Source organism: Phyllostomus discolor, chromosome 10, assembly GCF_004126475.2.
Source record: "Phyllostomus discolor isolate MPI-MPIP mPhyDis1 chromosome 10, mPhyDis1.pri.v3, whole genome shotgun sequence".
Lineage (NCBI taxonomy): Eukaryota > Metazoa > Chordata > Mammalia > Chiroptera > Phyllostomidae > Phyllostomus > Phyllostomus discolor.
In genome coordinates, this window is record NC_040912.2 from 85,125,097 (window position 1) to 85,141,078 (window position 15,982).

General features: G+C 55.2%; 1 protein-coding gene and 1 long non-coding RNA gene across 2 annotated transcripts in view; one reads left to right on the top strand and one right to left on the bottom strand.

Moving 5' to 3' along the window:
* AGK (acylglycerol kinase) overlaps positions 1-14,268 on the top strand; it is a 73,081-nt gene extending 58,813 nt beyond the window's left edge. The window contains exons 12-16 of the mRNA XM_028525693.2: positions 3,620-3,767; positions 4,206-4,303; positions 10,148-10,218; positions 12,145-12,229; positions 13,234-14,268. Of these exons, the coding sequence (XP_028381494.1) occupies positions 3,620-3,767; positions 4,206-4,303; positions 10,148-10,218; positions 12,145-12,229; positions 13,234-13,371 (540 nt within the window). The 3' untranslated portion in view covers positions 13,372-14,268. The remainder of the gene's footprint in view (positions 1-3,619; positions 3,768-4,205; positions 4,304-10,147; positions 10,219-12,144; positions 12,230-13,233) is intronic.
* LOC118497203 lies at positions 9,962-13,604 on the bottom strand. The gene is made up of 2 exons (XR_004899736.1): positions 13,463-13,604; positions 9,962-13,330 (listed from the first exon to the last, which is right to left on the bottom strand). It is a non-coding gene; the product is annotated as an uncharacterized LOC118497203 (long non-coding RNA).
* Positions 14,269-15,982: the final 1,714 nt, after the last annotated feature.

A 15,982-nucleotide genomic window follows, 5' to 3' on the forward strand; every position in this document is an offset into this window, starting at 1 on the left:
CAAGTACAGGCAGCGGTTATGGTGTTCGGTCGGAGCAGACACGGCACGTTGCGTCGTCAGGGAAGGTCCCGTCGTCGGGCGGTGCTGCCTCAGGCTGCGCCCCGAGCGGTGCCGGCCCGGGGAAAGCCTGAGCAGTGTGTATTGATGGAGACGCTAAGAGAAGGCACCTTATCTGGGGACCCTGCACTGTGTTCGGCTTTTATGCAAATCAGAGTGGTGTGTTCGCCGTTGGGCTGGCTAGAACTGGCGGGTGAAGTTTGAGTGAAGTTGGGTTCCTGCGTTAACGTTCACATTCTGACGTGGTTTCCTGATGATCAGAGCAGCACCTGTCTGCTGCAGAACATTTGGAAAACAGCTCCTTCACCTTCTAAAATAAACCCTAGTGAGTAAAATGCATTATTTCTGTCGCTCAAGGAATCATTTCTTTGGTGGAGTGGTGGGCGCACTTAGGAAGAAACCCAGTGACCACAGATTTAACCTGGGGAGCCTGGGAGAGCCAGACCGCCCGCCAGGCCCTCCCCGCCCGCTGGCTCTCGGCTGAGCGGCCAGCCCTTCTCTGGGCTGGGAGACGGAGGCCGATGAGACGGGTCTCCGCCCTCACGAGGTGTCCAGGTGCTGGGAGGGAGGTGCGAGTCAGTCTGTGGCAGGTGTGACGAGGGCCGAGGGCCATGCGGAAGGGCTGGGGTGGGGCAGCGAGGAGGGGCACTCCTCAGACGGAGGGTCGGTGGTCTTTACGGGCAGGTGTTGCTTCTGCTGAATTGTGAAGTGTCCGTGGGCCCAGGTAATGGGGCCAGGTTGTGTGAAGTCACAGCAGTGTGAACGGTCTGTCGTCGCAGCAGCAGGATGGCAGGAAGGGGACTTTGGGGGTGGTGGGGCGGCCCGTGGTGGGCGGGGCCTGCCCTGTGAGAGCACGGGGGACCCCCCCGAGCCCCGAGCTCACGGAGATGACACGCGCAGGGCTGTGCTGCAGAGGTGTTGTTTGGCGGCGGTGCGGGCAAGAGAGAGGTGTGGGCGGCTAACAGCAAGGCCGTCGGGAGGTTGTGGAAGTGGTCTGGTGACAAGGTGACCGGGGTGGTCACAGTGGGACTGGCAGCAGAGGGGGGTGAAGGGGAGGCTGAGGCAGAGCCCGCACAGGCTGCGAGGAGGGTCTGGCATCCCCGGGTTTCCCGTGTGAGGGCTGCACTTTGGTAGCTAGAGTTTTCCGTGAGTGTCAGTGGCGCTGGCGTTGAGACCGAGGTTGTGAAGAAAGAGGAGGTTTCACCTGGCGCAGACTGAGCTCCACCTGCCCCCGGGGCAGACGGGGGAGGCCCAGTCGTGATGGTGGTCTGGGACTCAGCAGAGAGGTCTGGGCTGAAGAAGTAATTTAAATGTCTTAGTGTGTGAGTGGCACCGAAACCGTGGGTTTGGAGAGGGTGCTGTGGAGAGGACAGGTGGCCGGGAGCAGCCCATCGGACCGTCGGCATTTCCAGAACCAGGCCTGGTGCCCGAGAGGCGCCAAGAGACGGCCCAGGGGAGGGGGCGTTTCAGGCAGAGGGGGGATCCCGGGAAGCAGCAGCGGAGTCTGGCTGCAGACGGGAGGGCATCCACTGAACTGGGCCACCTCCGCGGAGGGCTGGAGGGGATAAGTGGAGGTGAGGGAGTGGAGACCCCACGGGGAGGCCGCTCACTCAAGAAGTCTGACTTTGAAGGAGAGGAAATAGAAAAGGCAAAAGCCAGTGAAAAAAATGGGGTCAGAGGAGTGTCGTTTTCGTAATTGGAGAGATACCCGCATCCTTCTGACCTGAAGCAACAGGAAAAAAGGAGGGAGCAGGTGAAGAAACGGAGAGGAGAAGCAGCCCGAGTTGGCAGAGTCCGTGAGCAGGTGGAAGGGTGTGGGGCCCACAGGCCGGGTCGCCTCAGGCAGGGGGGGCGGCGGGGGGGCACTTTCTCCCGGGCCTGGAGAGGAAGGCAGGCGCCATCCAGGTGAAAATGGACGCGTGGAGAGTCACTGCGGCTCTCACGGAGCCCAGGAAGCCACGTGACCTGTTGAAAAGGAGGCGGCGGTGGCGGTGTGGGGACTTTGAAGGAAGATGGAAACTGGAAACGGAGGATTAGAAGGGTTATCGAGGTGTTGAGGACCTGAGACGAAAAATTTGTGGTGACGGGCATGTGTGTGCGTGGGTGACTGTTTTTCCCGTGTCGACACTCAGCAGGTGTATTACCCACCCCGTCCCCCCTGCCCCCCACAATGCTGAGCCAGGGTGTCGGAGCACAGAAACTGGAGATGGGGTGGGCCTGGCCCTGGGGCTCCTCCGGGCACACGCTCTGGGAGACCAAAGACACGAGAGGGCCAGAGTGACGGGAAAAACACGGTTCACAGTCATTAACTGGTAATTCGGCACGGAGGGAAAACGGCGTGTCAGGGACTGGGCTCCCCACCGCGATTGAAAACCTGGTTGATTATGAGCTTGAGGGGCCAAAATAACACCCCTTCCTCCCTCCTCCGGGTTTGAACCAGGTTATGAGAACAGATGCGGGAACAGGCAGGTGGAGATCGAAGTGTTAGCTTCATGAAGGTCAGCGGGAGTGAGGGACACCACCTAGACACGTGGTCACAGTCTGATGCCCCAGATTGCATTTGTCCACTCAGACTGTCTCCTCTAGGGCAGAGGCTGCCGTGGTGAGCTCACTGGGACGTGGCGGCCCGACTGTGAGTCAGAGGGGTGCTGGGTCCCTGCTGTGGTCCTCCGGACTTGGGGAGAAGGGGGCAAGATGGAGTGAGGAGGGCCAGAAAGTTATTTGTGTGTCATGCACCCCATGGAAACTTGAGAACAAGGGATTAGTCTGCCCTCAGAGACATGTAAGCCACAAGAAGATGTCCCAATACCGACAAATAGTAGTGTCTGTATTGGGACAAACAGATTCAGGACGCGACGTCCCAGATGGAATGGTTTTGGTGGCGGTGGGGACTGGATGAGGCTCTGGACATGAGTGGCTGCCATGAGGCAGGGGTGATGTCCAGGGCTGGAGGGTGAGGCCGTTGTTTTAGTGACTCCTGGGGACAGTGGCGAGACCCAGGATGACACGGGACCTGGGCTGCCAGGTGGTAGAGACAAAAAGGCTAGAGCTCGGGGACCTTTGTCCACGAAGCAGCCCCGAAAGGCCCCGAGTGGGGTCCGAGACGGGGCGAGACCGTCCCAGCCTCCATGTGGAATGTGGTTCCGGACGTGAGTGAGGTGTTAGGTGCACCTGAACTTCGTCAGTGCCTTGTCTGTGCCACCGTCAGTGTGACAATGATAACATTTATCACGGGGCGGACTCTGCCCATTTGTATCGGGGGGTTTAGACAAGTACAAGCCGTGGTGGTTAGTCCACTCCGATCCTCTCTCCGCCCTACCTCGCGGAGGTCAGTGGGGGCAGGAGCCCCTGGGAGCATGGTTTTCAGGACAGACCCTGGATGGGAAACGAGAGCTGGAGGATCCCCCGCTCCTCATCAGAGATAATGCCGCCCGGTGAGAGACTAGTCAGCTTCCGGCAGGTTCAGGGAGAGCACTGAGCAGCCTTGGCACAGGCAGAGAGAGCTCCGTGAGATGGGAACTGTGGGCTCCTGACGGATGTTTTCCCCTCTCCACTTTCCAAGGAGTGGCCTCAGACGCATCAAGCCTCCCTCTCGTACACGGGACCTAAAGCCAGACCTCCCAGCGTCGCCGACGAGACCCCCCCGCGGCCCTCTCTGTACCGGAGGATCCTGCGCAGGCTCGTGTCGTACTGGGCACAGCCGCAGGACGGTGAGCGCGGGGTGGCTGAAGGTCGAACGCGCTGGTCAGGTCAGAGCCGCCCAAAGCAGACCCCCGAACCCGTGCTGGGCCTCCCCAGAGCAGGGGCCCTTCAGGGCCCACCGTCGGCAGCCTCCCGTGTGCCACTGCACACAGACCAGTGCAGTGTCCCGTGGTCATGAACACCCCGCATCATTTGAGACAGGCGGTGGCTCCCTCTCTCTGTGTCACCAGCCTTTCTGTACTGCCGGCTGCACTGGGAGGGTGTTTCCAGCACAGAGGTTCCGCTCGGAGCCTGGCCGTTCATCCCGCGTGTGGGGGGCGTGCCGTGAAGAAACAGGTGGGGAGTCAGCAGACGCGCTGGGGGGACGGAGCTGAGCCGCTGGCCGCGGGTGGCAGGCGGGAGAGGCTACCGGGAAGAACTGACCTGCGTCTCGTGCCCCGACACAGCCCTCTCCCAGGAGGCGAGCCCCGAGGTCTGGAGGGACGTGCAGCTGTCCACCATCGAGCTGTCCATCACGACACGGAACAGCCAGCTCGACCCGACCGTAAGTGCGCTTCTCTGTTGGACGAGCGTTGGTGTCTGGGAGAGCTGACGGAGGCGGCACGCTCTCCCCGACTCAGTGCTCTCACGTTTGCCCTGGGGGGCCCAGAGGGGGGGTGGGGGAAGAGGGTGTGTGGCGCCTGTAGGAACAGCAGCGACCAGAAGGGACGGCAGAGTGCGGTGGTGGCCCAGAGGCTCGCGGGGCCTGACCATGGGTCGGGGCGTTGCTGGGGAGGCCCGAGGGCAGGAGGCCTTCGGGGGTGAGAGGTGAGCTGCTCTCGTTTGTCACAGGAATGAGAAATCGTGGAGCTTTCACTTGAGAAAACATCCCTTCTTTTTGTGACTATATTAAATATGTGGGGTTAGGCCCCCAGGGAAAAATGCTATATATGTTTTTAATTACATGTGTGTATGTTTACATAGTATCTGAGTCCAGCCTATTAACATGCCCTGCCCAATGTGGTAGCCACTAGCTGCATGTGGCAATTTAAACTTAAATTAATTAGACTTAAAATTGAAAACTCACTTCTTGAAGCACACTGGCCACCTATCAAGAGCCCAGCGGCCGTCTGTGGCAGCAGCTCCCACACGGGAAAGCGCGGACCTGAAGTGTGGCTGGTGCTGCCGCAGGCCCGGGCGGGGGGGGGGTGGGGGGGTGGGGTGGGAGGCTGCTGCAGATGCCACTCGAGTGGACGTGGAAACAGGGCAGGGGTTGGCTGTCTGGCCCAGCTGAGAATTGACTTTAGGTTTTTAAGTGGTTGGAAGAAAAGGAAAATAATTTGCGATACGTGAGAAGTACATGAAATTCAGGTTCAGTATCCGTAAGTAAGGCTGGACTGGAGCATGGCTGCATCCCTGCACATACGTGTCGTCTGTGGCCGCCTTCACGCTGCGGGGCGGAGTTGTGACGGGCTGGGTGACCCTGGAGCCTCCAGCATCGCTGTCTGGCCACTCACGGAAGGTCTGCTGACCCCTCGGCCGGAGAAACCCGCAGCAGTGCGTGCTAATAATGGGAGTGCTGTAGGAAGCGTCCTTAACTCTAGACTCAACATTGTAATCGGGTTTCATGCAGTCGGGGCAGCGTGTTCCCAGTTGACCTGGTCACTCTGGAAACTGGCACGTGGACGTGACCGTGGCTATGAACGTGTGCGTGGGCTGAGGTGAGTGGGTGAGGTGAGCGTGCGGCACGTTTTGATTCCAGCGTTAGTAGAGCATTGAGCTGTCTCCTGATTATGAAAGGAACGTGTGTGCATTGTGTAGTACAGCGCCCTCTGTCTTCTGAGTTAATGCCAGTTAGATTCAGAATTAAATGTACGAAAATAGAACCATTAAAGCCCTAGAGTGAAATCTAAGGAATAGCAATAGAAACCTGGGGAGCGAGCCTAAGGCAGAAGTCGTATTTTGATGCATTTACCTTTGTATAATTAAAAAAGAACTATAGGCAAAAATTTTTAATGACAAGTTGGGGGAAATAATCTATAGAATGTGGTAGAGTAGAAGTTAATAGCTTTCCTTTATAACCAACTCCTTAGAATAAATCCATAGGAAATGGGCAAAGGACTAAAATAAATAACAGGCAAAGGGCAAGAATAGGAATTCACAAAAGAAATAAAAAATGAGAAAACTAGCTTATATTTACTGAATACATACTACATGCTGTGCACTAAGAGTTTTACATATCAACACATGTAACCTTGATGTCTGTATTAGTAGACAGATGTAACTCTTACCTGTGTTTACAGGTAAGGAAACAGGAAAAGTGCTGAACATGAAAAAATGCAAACTGACACAGCAACTAGCAGGCTGCGGTAGACCAGAAAGCCCGAGCTGTGGTAGATCAGAAAGCCTGCTGCTGGCATTCGGTGCTGGCAGGGCTGGATGGGCAGTCCCAGCACTGCTGACGGGCACAGAGAGCAGTGGCCCTTCCTCAGTGGCTCCTGGGCTGCGTATGTGAAGCACCGAGAGCACAGTCCCGCCCTGGGCCGGTTACGTGCGTTTCTAGAACGGATCCTGCAGAAATCACCAGATTAGTGCAGTGTAGTCAGCCCCACACTTCCTACATCGTGGGATTCTGGAAACACTGGTGCAGGCGAATGTATTAAGGTTACAGCAGACAGATTCCGTTCTAGAAGAATGTCAGAAAGATAAGATCTCTGATTACACACTTCCCTTCGACCCAGTCTGATCACACGTTGCTGGTGTTCTGGAACACCGCGCCTTTCTCTTGCGGTTGGACACCAGCGGACGACTGAGTGCAGGCTTAGGTAACGGTGGCCCAAGACGAGCCCCGTGCAGAAGGCGCAGGGCTTTTGCCTCTGTGCCAGTTTTGAAAGTTGATGACACTGTGCTGTAGCAGCACATTCATTTTCTTCCTTCCACACCCCTCCGTTAAAGTAAAAGTCAATAAAATATTCAAAGACAGTGAAGGTGCCAAGTGCCAGCTCCAGATGTTCATTTATCATTCAAAGCAGCACAGGCAGAGTCTCAGAGGTGTCGGGTGTGGAGCGTGGGACGTGAGGCTCCCGGGCAGCCGTGTTCGCTGTCGTCACGGCGGCACCACACGCGGACAAGCTGATCAGGGGCCCGACTCGGCACATCTGGGTGCAGCTGTTTAGGGCGTGCCCCTGTAGTGCCTGCAGGGAAAGGCGCTCATCATGTATCGTCAGACGAACAACCAGCTTAAAGTGATTTGCACCAAGTGAATTCATTTTTATTTTAAAGAGAAGTGCTTCCACCTGTAATTGAGTTTTGTGGATGACAGAGGTAAGGCCCCAGTTTTCATTCTTCCCATGCAGGAGGCGAGTCGTCCAGGCGCCACATGCTGACGCGCCCACCCCCCACCAACCCCGCCCTGGCTGCGAAGCCTGGCACACGTCCGGTGTCCGCACGTACGGAAGCGCCTACGGCGCCTCTGTTCAGTTGCGCTGTTTGCCTGCAGTTGTTCTGGTTCTGTGCTTCTCTTAATTAGCATTGTTTTGTAAGTCTGTTTTCTCTTATTTTTGAAGAGTCGCTTGGCTGTTCTTGCCTCTTTGGCCTCTATAAATCCCTTGGAATGTTTATCTTCTTAAGATCCACATAAAAACCTGTTACATTCATCAGAATGACGTTGAACCTGCAGATCAGCCGGAGGGAAAAGGACGTTTTTGCGGTGCCAACTCCCCTGTCAGATGGCCGTGGCCTAGCACTGTATTTATTGAGATCTGCTCATGTCTTCAGTGAAGTTTTAGTTTTCTCTGTAACATTTTGCTTTTTGCTGGGTATATATTCCTGGTTATCCCAGCTTTTGATGTCACTGCAAATAGTATCTCCTGAAATTTCATTTTCTAACTGTCTGATTCAGTAGAAAAACACATAATTGATTTTTTACATTGATGCTGAATCAGCACACTAAATTCTTATTAATTATATGAAGTTCGTGGCTCCCTTTGGATTTTCTATTGACTCGGTCATATTGACTGCAAGTAGTGCAGGTTCTGCTCTTTCCTTTCAGATGCTCAGCGCCCTGATCTTCGATCCTTCCTTGCTTACCACAGCGGCTGGGGCCTCAGCGCAGGGTGGAATGGAAATTACTGTCTTACTCCCGATGGAGAGGGAAAGCGTTCATTGCTTCATTTTTGAGTTTGGTGGGGCTTTTTGTAACTACCCTTCATAAGGTTGGGGACGTTCCCTTCTATCTTGTTTTGCAAAGATATTATCATGAGTGGGTATTTAATTTTATCAGGTACCTTTCCTGCTTCTGTTGAGATAAGATTTTCTCATTTAATCTGTAACTGTAGTACAACACGCTGATTTTTGTGTTTTCACTCTTTGCAAAAGACAAATCCCAGACTTGTGTGTATAACTATCTACTTATCCTCTTAGATGTCTCCTGTACATTTCCGTCTCAGCCTGTCCCGAACTGAGCTGCTGGCTCTGCCCCTTGAAACCTGCTTTACCCACCCTTCCCCCACTGCCGCGATCATCCTCCCGGCCTCGCATTGGTTCAGGCGTCTCAGAGCCACTCGTGGCTGCTGCGTTCTCCACACATCTGATCTTTGAGGAAGTCCTGGTGGTTCCCCCTTCTGATACTGCCAGTGCTTCACCGGGCGTCCGCGCTGCCTGATCCACGTCGTATGATAGGTTCCTGCGTCGTCTCCCCGCTCCCCCTCATTCTACCCCCAGCACAGCGGCCCTATTCAAATGAAGCCAGGTCTCCTGGCTCGGCCTGGAACCCTCCTGGGGCTCCCAGGTCCCTCAGCCTCCCAGCCACTTCCCCTGGGATGGTCTGCAGGGCCCCGCTGCGCTCTCTCTTGTCTCCCCCGGCTTCACCCCGTGGTCCCCTCAGCCACTCTGTGGTGGCCACTCTGGCCCCCTCGCTGCCCTCGCGCACGTCAGGCACGCTCCCGCTGCTGTATAGGTCGCCTGTTCCCGAGACCAGTGGCTCCCAGAGTGCAGGCCATGGATCGGCAACGGCAGTCTCGGTTGGGGACTTGTTGTCAGACAAGACCTCTCGGGCCTCCCCTCTGATACCCAAACTACCACCCCGGGGTGGGGTTGGAGTCAGGCCGTACCAGGCCCTCCAAGTGGCCCCCGCGGGGGCTCGAGCACCACAGCAGCCCCGGACCCGGGCGTCCGTCCGGCTGCTACTCCGCTCACCTCCTGGAGGTGTCTGCTTGGAGGCCACTTTCTCCCCTCGGCCTGCCTGGACCCCTGTTTAAAAAGCCACTGATGCCCCCCGCCCCCCGTGTCCTTGACCTGGTTTTTTCCTGATTTTTCTAATAGGCTCTGAAGTACTCTGTAATGTACCATTTATGCCGTATACATTCACTCCATGATTGCTGTTTTTGTACTGATACACTCTAATGTACTTCTAATATTCTCTGCCATTTACTGTTTTAGTGTGATTGTTGTTTTGTTTTGTTGTGCTTATCCCTCAGTCTCCCTGGTAGAATGTAAGTTCTTTGTAGGCAGAAATCATTGGGTTACTGGTTCATCGATGTAACCCAGGCACCTGGAGTTCATTCAATAAGTCAGTGTTGAAGGTGAACTCGGAGCCGAGGCCCCTCCTTTGTGCACTGCAGCTCCCCGTGGGCAGGGAGAGCCTGCTGGGTCAGCCCTGGGACCCTCGGCCGGCTCTGGGAGGCCTGTGGGCTAGCCTGGGGAGACAGATGCCTTGCCTGTCGGTAGGGACACAAACCTCCGTTTGAAGCAGACGCAGAAAGAAGGGTTGGGCTTGAATTACAGAGGGCCCGGCTCTTACCGCTAGCCGTGAGCTGCTGGTAAATCAGGGGAGCAGGAAGCATTAGAACCAAGGCCGTTTTTGTAGCTACTTCCTTGTTGCTCAAAGCTTTCTGTGGTTGGGAGCGGGAAGCTCCTCAAACATGACCTTGGCAGAATGGTCCGCTTCTCCTAAGCTCTGGCTGCACGCCAAACTTGCACGTACAGCTCTTTAAAACAGGTACTTGGGCCCTGCCCACCGAGAAGCCGCTGTGGCAGGTGTGACGCTGGCTGGGGAGGCGGGGCTCAAAGCCCGGCCCACAGGGAGGGAGGGACTGCTGGGGCCCCTGACCTCGCTCATCGTTAATGCCAGAACCTCACAGACTCCCCGCTCTGAGTTCTGACAAACCTTCAAACCTGAGTTTTACTTGCCGTGTATAGGCAGTAAAAACCAAACAATGGAGATGAATTTTGTGGTATGTAAATTATACCTCAATAAACGTCTTAATGTAAAAGGAAAAGGTTAAGTTGCTAAAAGTCCCCTGCATAATTAATACACAGCTTTGAAATGTGAACCTGTGGGTCTCAAAGGCGACAGCAGGCTGCAGTAGCCACAATTTAGAGCACTGATGTTTATCTTCCAACCTCTCAGAGCACAGAAGACTTTATGAACATCTGCATCGAACCCGACAACGTCAGCAAAGGAGACTTCATAAGTATAGGGTAAGTGGACTGCGATTTCCTGACTGTGGGGCGAGTGGCCTGGGGCTTGGAGGAAATGAGGCTGAAGTCATTTGAATTGAATTGTATCGACTGAATTGTATCGTGTTGTATCCTGTTCAGAGTGCCCCTGAAGTCTCTATATGTATAAGGGACCCAGCGAGGGACGCGCCTTGTTTGGGAATCACAGCTTTCTCTTGGTTTCATTTGGGTTGACGTGTCTAGTGCTCCTCTCTCTCTCTGGCCTTCCCTGTTCGTTTTGGGGGGATCGGAGGGGAGCAGTCTGTCTTTCTATGGAAGGAACCCAGTGCGGCACAGGGCCTGGAAGGCTAGCGTCAGGGCCCGAAGCAGCGCTGGTCCTGCCTTGTCCTGGCCTCCTGTTTCGGAGGCATCCTCAGTTCTCTGAGTCCTTTTCCCTGAGTGTGGCCTGGAGTGATGTGATCACCTCTGACTCTCTCGGGGTTGTTTTCGGGTCTCAGGTGAGGGAATGTGCGGGGAGGGCCTTTTTCATTGTGACCTACTCCCCAGTGTCAGCTGCTGCCGCTCAGTCCCCCCTTGCCCTGCTCTCCGGGTGTTAGTGAAAAAACCCAAAAAGGGGCTGAGTACTTGGGACATTTTCCAGGTTTCCCTTTTCCGCCACAAAGTATGCTTTCAGGTCCCATCTGATTTGTTCAGCCCTCGCTTGGCCAGTTTTATTGGTTAAGGATGCTCTAGGCCCTCCCTCAGCCTTCAAAGCATCATGGACCCCTGTTGCCATGCCAACAGCCAGTCTGCTTGGCTGCATTCTGTGCTCTGGCTCAGAGCTCCCCCTCGTGCCCACTGCAAGGTTAAACATCTTCGCTGGGGAGGCGAGTCTCCATGGCGACCTCATTGTCTGCACCAGCACCCTCACTACACTGTCTGTCACTCGTTTGTGGTGTGTTTGCCGGGTACAGATTCTTAGATGCTGAACAGCTGCTCCTGCAGCCACTGGTTTGTTTGCCGTGTCTGCAGGAGGTGGGAGGGGAAACACGCCCCCTCCTCGGAACAGTGTGCAGACGCCTCTCACCGTCTCAACTGGGAGTCCGACTAGTGGGGCCCGCTCCACCCCGGGCTCCTTTGTAATTCTGACATCCAAAAATAGAAAACCGGTCGTGGTGCGTAAGTGAAGTTATCACGTTCCTCGTTATTTTGAGCATCGGCAGCAGTGACATGGTCCCCTTTGGTCTCTCCAGGAAGCGAAGTCAGGTGATGGCTCCTCTGGGTATCTGAAGGCCCACTGAGAAGCTGCTTTAGAAAACAGATGAGGTTTCACCGATGAATTACTGTTGTCAATCATTGAAAAAGAACGGGCTAACTTGGATTAGCTTTTGCCCTTCCTGTACTTCCCGCGACCAGCAGTGAGGGGGCGCTGTGTGTGGGTAGTTACTCCACCAGTGCTACGCCAGGGCCATCAGCGAGGGCAAGCACGTGCTGCGCCAAGCAGGCCGTTGCCGTGGCGAGTCGGCAGGGAGCCTCGTGTGAAACTGGTGCTTCACGCGTGAAAAAGAAACCTCTGCCTTACACTGAGATAAGTTTCTCCAAGAGTTGACTCACTCCCAAGTGCCACCAAATAACAAAAGCTTAGTACTTCTAAAGGATTTAATTTCATTCTGTTAAATGTGGGGTCTTTAACAGCCCAAGAACTGGGCCCGTGTGGACGACGTAAAACCAGGCAGTCCCGACTCCAGGCACCGCTCTCGCCAGCACGTCGGCCCCTCCCTCTGGCACGTGGCCCAGTGCCGAGCGAGGGTCCTCGTGGGAAAAATTACGCACAGGTCCCCACGCTGTTCAGTGGATCGGGGGCCCTCTGCTTAACCTCATCAGAAACAGAAAGAACTTGCCATGTTCTTGCAGCCCAATGCCATGGCCGGTGCTGGTTTACAAACCTGCTTTTTCCTCTGCTAACAGAAGCAAAAAGGTGCGAGACCCCAAGCTGCGTGCCGAGGGCACCGAGTGTCTCCAAGCCAGCCAGTGCGCCCTGCTGCTGCCCGAGGTAAGCGGGCGGGGCTGTCCCGCCGCTCTCGGGTCTTTCCCGGTCTCTCTCTCTCTGTTCGCCCCCCTCCTCTCCAGTAACAGGCCCTCAATGAGGCACCTCAGACGTGCTGAGCACGCTGCCAGCCTCTGGGTCAGAGGAAGCATACCCGAGAGATGATGGGACCCAATGTTTTTAAGCCAGGGTTCTCTAAAGTGGGCTTTGGGTCTCCTAAGCTCCCCCAGCCCCAGATGTAAATTACGCAGAGTTCCTATATTATCACACAGAAAATCCTCAAATGCTAACGGTGGACTCCACCTTCACACTCGTTGTGAAAGATCTGGGAGCGGTTTTCAGAATGGCGCTCCCTTTTCCTGGGCTGTGAAACGCCAGGCCTAGAAGAACAACCTGTATCAGTGGGAAAGTTGGAAATAGCATCTCATGTATGAGGTTAGTTATTCTATTAGCAGTACCTCAGGGACAGAGTTACTCTGGGTCACCTCTGCTCACTCACGGCCACTGTGTCACCGTATGCAGCAAGGACCTCGGTGCCCCCACAGGGGTGGCACCGGAGTCTCAACATGGACGTGCCGCATTAAAGGCACAAGTTCCGGCCAAGTTTTACAGGCTCTGCAGGGGTGTGTGCTCTGCCTGCATGGAGAGCTGAGCGCGTCCTGGGGAAGAACCTTAGACACAGTCAGGTGGCCATCCTGGCTTGCCTAAGAGGATGTGCGGTCTTTCTCATTGGGAAGGACCTGCAATGCGTTACGTGTATGAATTCCTTCCTCAAAGATGTGGCAGGACCCCTGTCTTTTAATACATATTTGAAAATTATAACCTTGCTTCTCAAGTACCCCAACATTCTGGTAGGAGATAAGAGGTCAGAGAAATAACAAAACCTTTTTCGTGGATGGGATGTTTCCAGAACCAGTGACTTAGAGGGACAGAGACTCGGGCCGCCGAGAGGACGGCGGGGAGCACGACCCCGTGTGCGTGTGGCCCTCTGAACGCTGTCTCCTCCGCAGGGCACGGGGGGCTCCTTCAGCATCGACAGTGAGGAGTACGAGGCGATGCCCGTGGAGGTGAAGCTGCTGCCCCGGAAGCTGCAGTTCTTCTGTGACCCTAGGAAGAGAGAGCAGCTGACGCCAAGCTCAGCTGAGTGAGCGCCCAGGGAGGGGCACCCGAGACCGTGCTCGAGGCCACCGTGGGACCAAAGGGAACAGACCGGACGCCTCACCCGTCCCCACAGGGCACCTGCTTCCCCTTCGCGCATGCTCTGACTTCCGTGAAGCAGCTGCTCCTGCTCAGGCTAGTTCAAGGGCGTTCTCTCACTCAGCGGATGGGGACGGGCTAGACCTCATTGTCTCCCGCACAGGCAGCCGCTGGGGCACGCGGGACCCTAGCCTCGCTCCTCCATCCCTGTCTGTCCCGTGGCCCCCGAGAACTTCCTGCCACCTTGTCCGGCTCCGGGCTTCCCCACGGGTGCTGCTGCTGCTTGGTGAGCTCTGAGTCTTTCTTAGCTTGTTTCCGTTCCAGCCTCAGTCCAAACAAAAGTGTGGGTGAGGTGTTTCCCTCTTCAGCCGTGGCTGAAATTCTGTCAACTCCTAGTTTGTTCAAGCAGTGGTTCTTAAATGTTGGTTTGCGTGCTGAACCATCCAGGGTGTCTGTTGAGAACCGAGGGACTTGGGGTCCAACCCAAACCTAAATAACTGAGTCCAGGTGGAGCCCAGCAACCTTTGTCTTCCCTGCAAAGCAGCTGTGCTCCCTAGGCAACTGCTGCGGGCCCCGCCTCACCGGATGGCGGGGGCGATAGGGGGGTTACCTAGGAATCTTCTGGAAACTGCGCACCCCGTCACGCTTTAAGGCCGGCGTCCGAAACCTGTCGAGGGAGTCAGCGCTGTCCAAGCACGTGCGTCCTGCTGTCCTGTAAATACTGGTATTTTAAAATAAAAACTGATTCACTCTTTTAAACACACTCAGTGTAATTTAAATACACAGCAGTTTGACATCACCCATGTACCAAAAAATAAACACATTCTTCAGTAGTTGAAAATTTTAAACGGACTTTCCTCCTCGTATGTTTCCGTACCCCCTTCCGCAGAGAATGGCATCATGGTGCAGGCTGTTTTCATGCGTAAAACCGTGTAATTCTGTGCTAACTGTGGAACGTTACGATACTGTTCTCATCAGTTGTGTGCCAGTAATCACAAGGTTTGGATAATTAAACGTTAACTGTATTATTAGAATGTTCTTCATCCTCGTTAGTTCATCTGCGCAAGAGCACGTGACCGTCACAGCCACGGTGCAGCAGAACTGGACACTGTGCTCCTGGTCCCGCGGTTGGTGGGCGTGGGGACGGGACGGGACGGAAGGAATTCCCTTACAGCAGTGTCTGCGGCTCTTTGAATCCTTTGGAGTTACAGGTCAAAAAACCAGTGATCCCAAAAATTACTAATAATGATCCTTCAACAGCCTGATTGCACCTTCCCTTAGGTTGTCGAACACCCGGAACCAGAAACTGCCAGCCGGCCGGTCTCGGTCGGGGTTCACTCCTCACCCCGCCAGCACCAGTTCCTCAGTCTGGGGCCCGTGGGGAGTCTTGCGCTAGAGGGGCGAGCACACGGTCGGATGGGCGGGACAGACGCCTCTCTGAAGAGGCAGGGACGGTGTGGGGGGGCTGGCCGGCCTTAGCTCCGGGCTTGGTACCAGGGCAGTAAGGTATGCCTGCGCCCACCAGCCGCTGGCAGAGTGCGGACCGCCGCCTACGGGGTCACAGAGCAGCTACGGAATGCCCAAGTGTGAGCTGCACGGAGACCGGGCTTACCTGTGTCGTCTTTGGAGCAGCATCAGAGGCTGTGCTTCTGGCAAAAACAAAAAAGGAACAAGCAGGTCCAAGCACACGGCGGGAGGGTCGCCCACTCCACACCGCCCACGGAGTGGGGAGGGGACGCGGCGGTCTGGGAAAACAATTTCCACGTGAGCCGAGCCCAGAGGATTGAGTATGTCCTGATTCTAGAACAGACTACAGGGGGCCACCTGGCCCAGAACCGGCAGCCTTGGTAGGATACCGCACACACGTGTGAGGGACTCACATCCTCCCATTGAAATCACGGAACTTAGGGTCGGGGAGGGATATTTAATCCAGGTTAGTACTTTTACTCACTTTAAATGTAAATATGCCCTGGTTCATCAAGCTGTTTTCCTGATTCAGACTGTTTCCTGTGAGAATGTGGTTTGCCCACTCTCACCGACTGCCCTGTCCTTGTGCATCACATGCGGGCGAGCAAAGGCCATTTCTAGCGCTGCGGGGGCGGGAACAGGGGCCAGAGGCGATGGGCCCTCCCTGCAGCAGCCGGAGAACCCCGCCCGCCTCCTGCTGACTGCTGACCTTCCCTCCCACGAACTTCGCTCACAAGCTGAGACGGTTTCTATTACAAATATAGATCCTTTCCATTACATGCAGTTTGACAGAAAGCCTTTTGCTTAACCTGTAGCCGATTTGCATGCACAGTTACAATTACTGTGTGTCTGGTGCTTTATACACGCAACTGCTTCACCTGTTCTAACGACCCTGAGAAGTGGGTGACATCACAGGGCTCACGCGGCCCAGGGAGTAGGAGCCTGACTTGGAACACCCCGCAGCCACCTCAGCAGTTTGCTGCCTGAAAATAAGGTTAAAAATAAAATGAAACTTCAGTGTCTATACACACACACACACACACACACACGATACACAGGGTCCGGCACAAATAACGCCCTCCCCGCTTTTTTAAA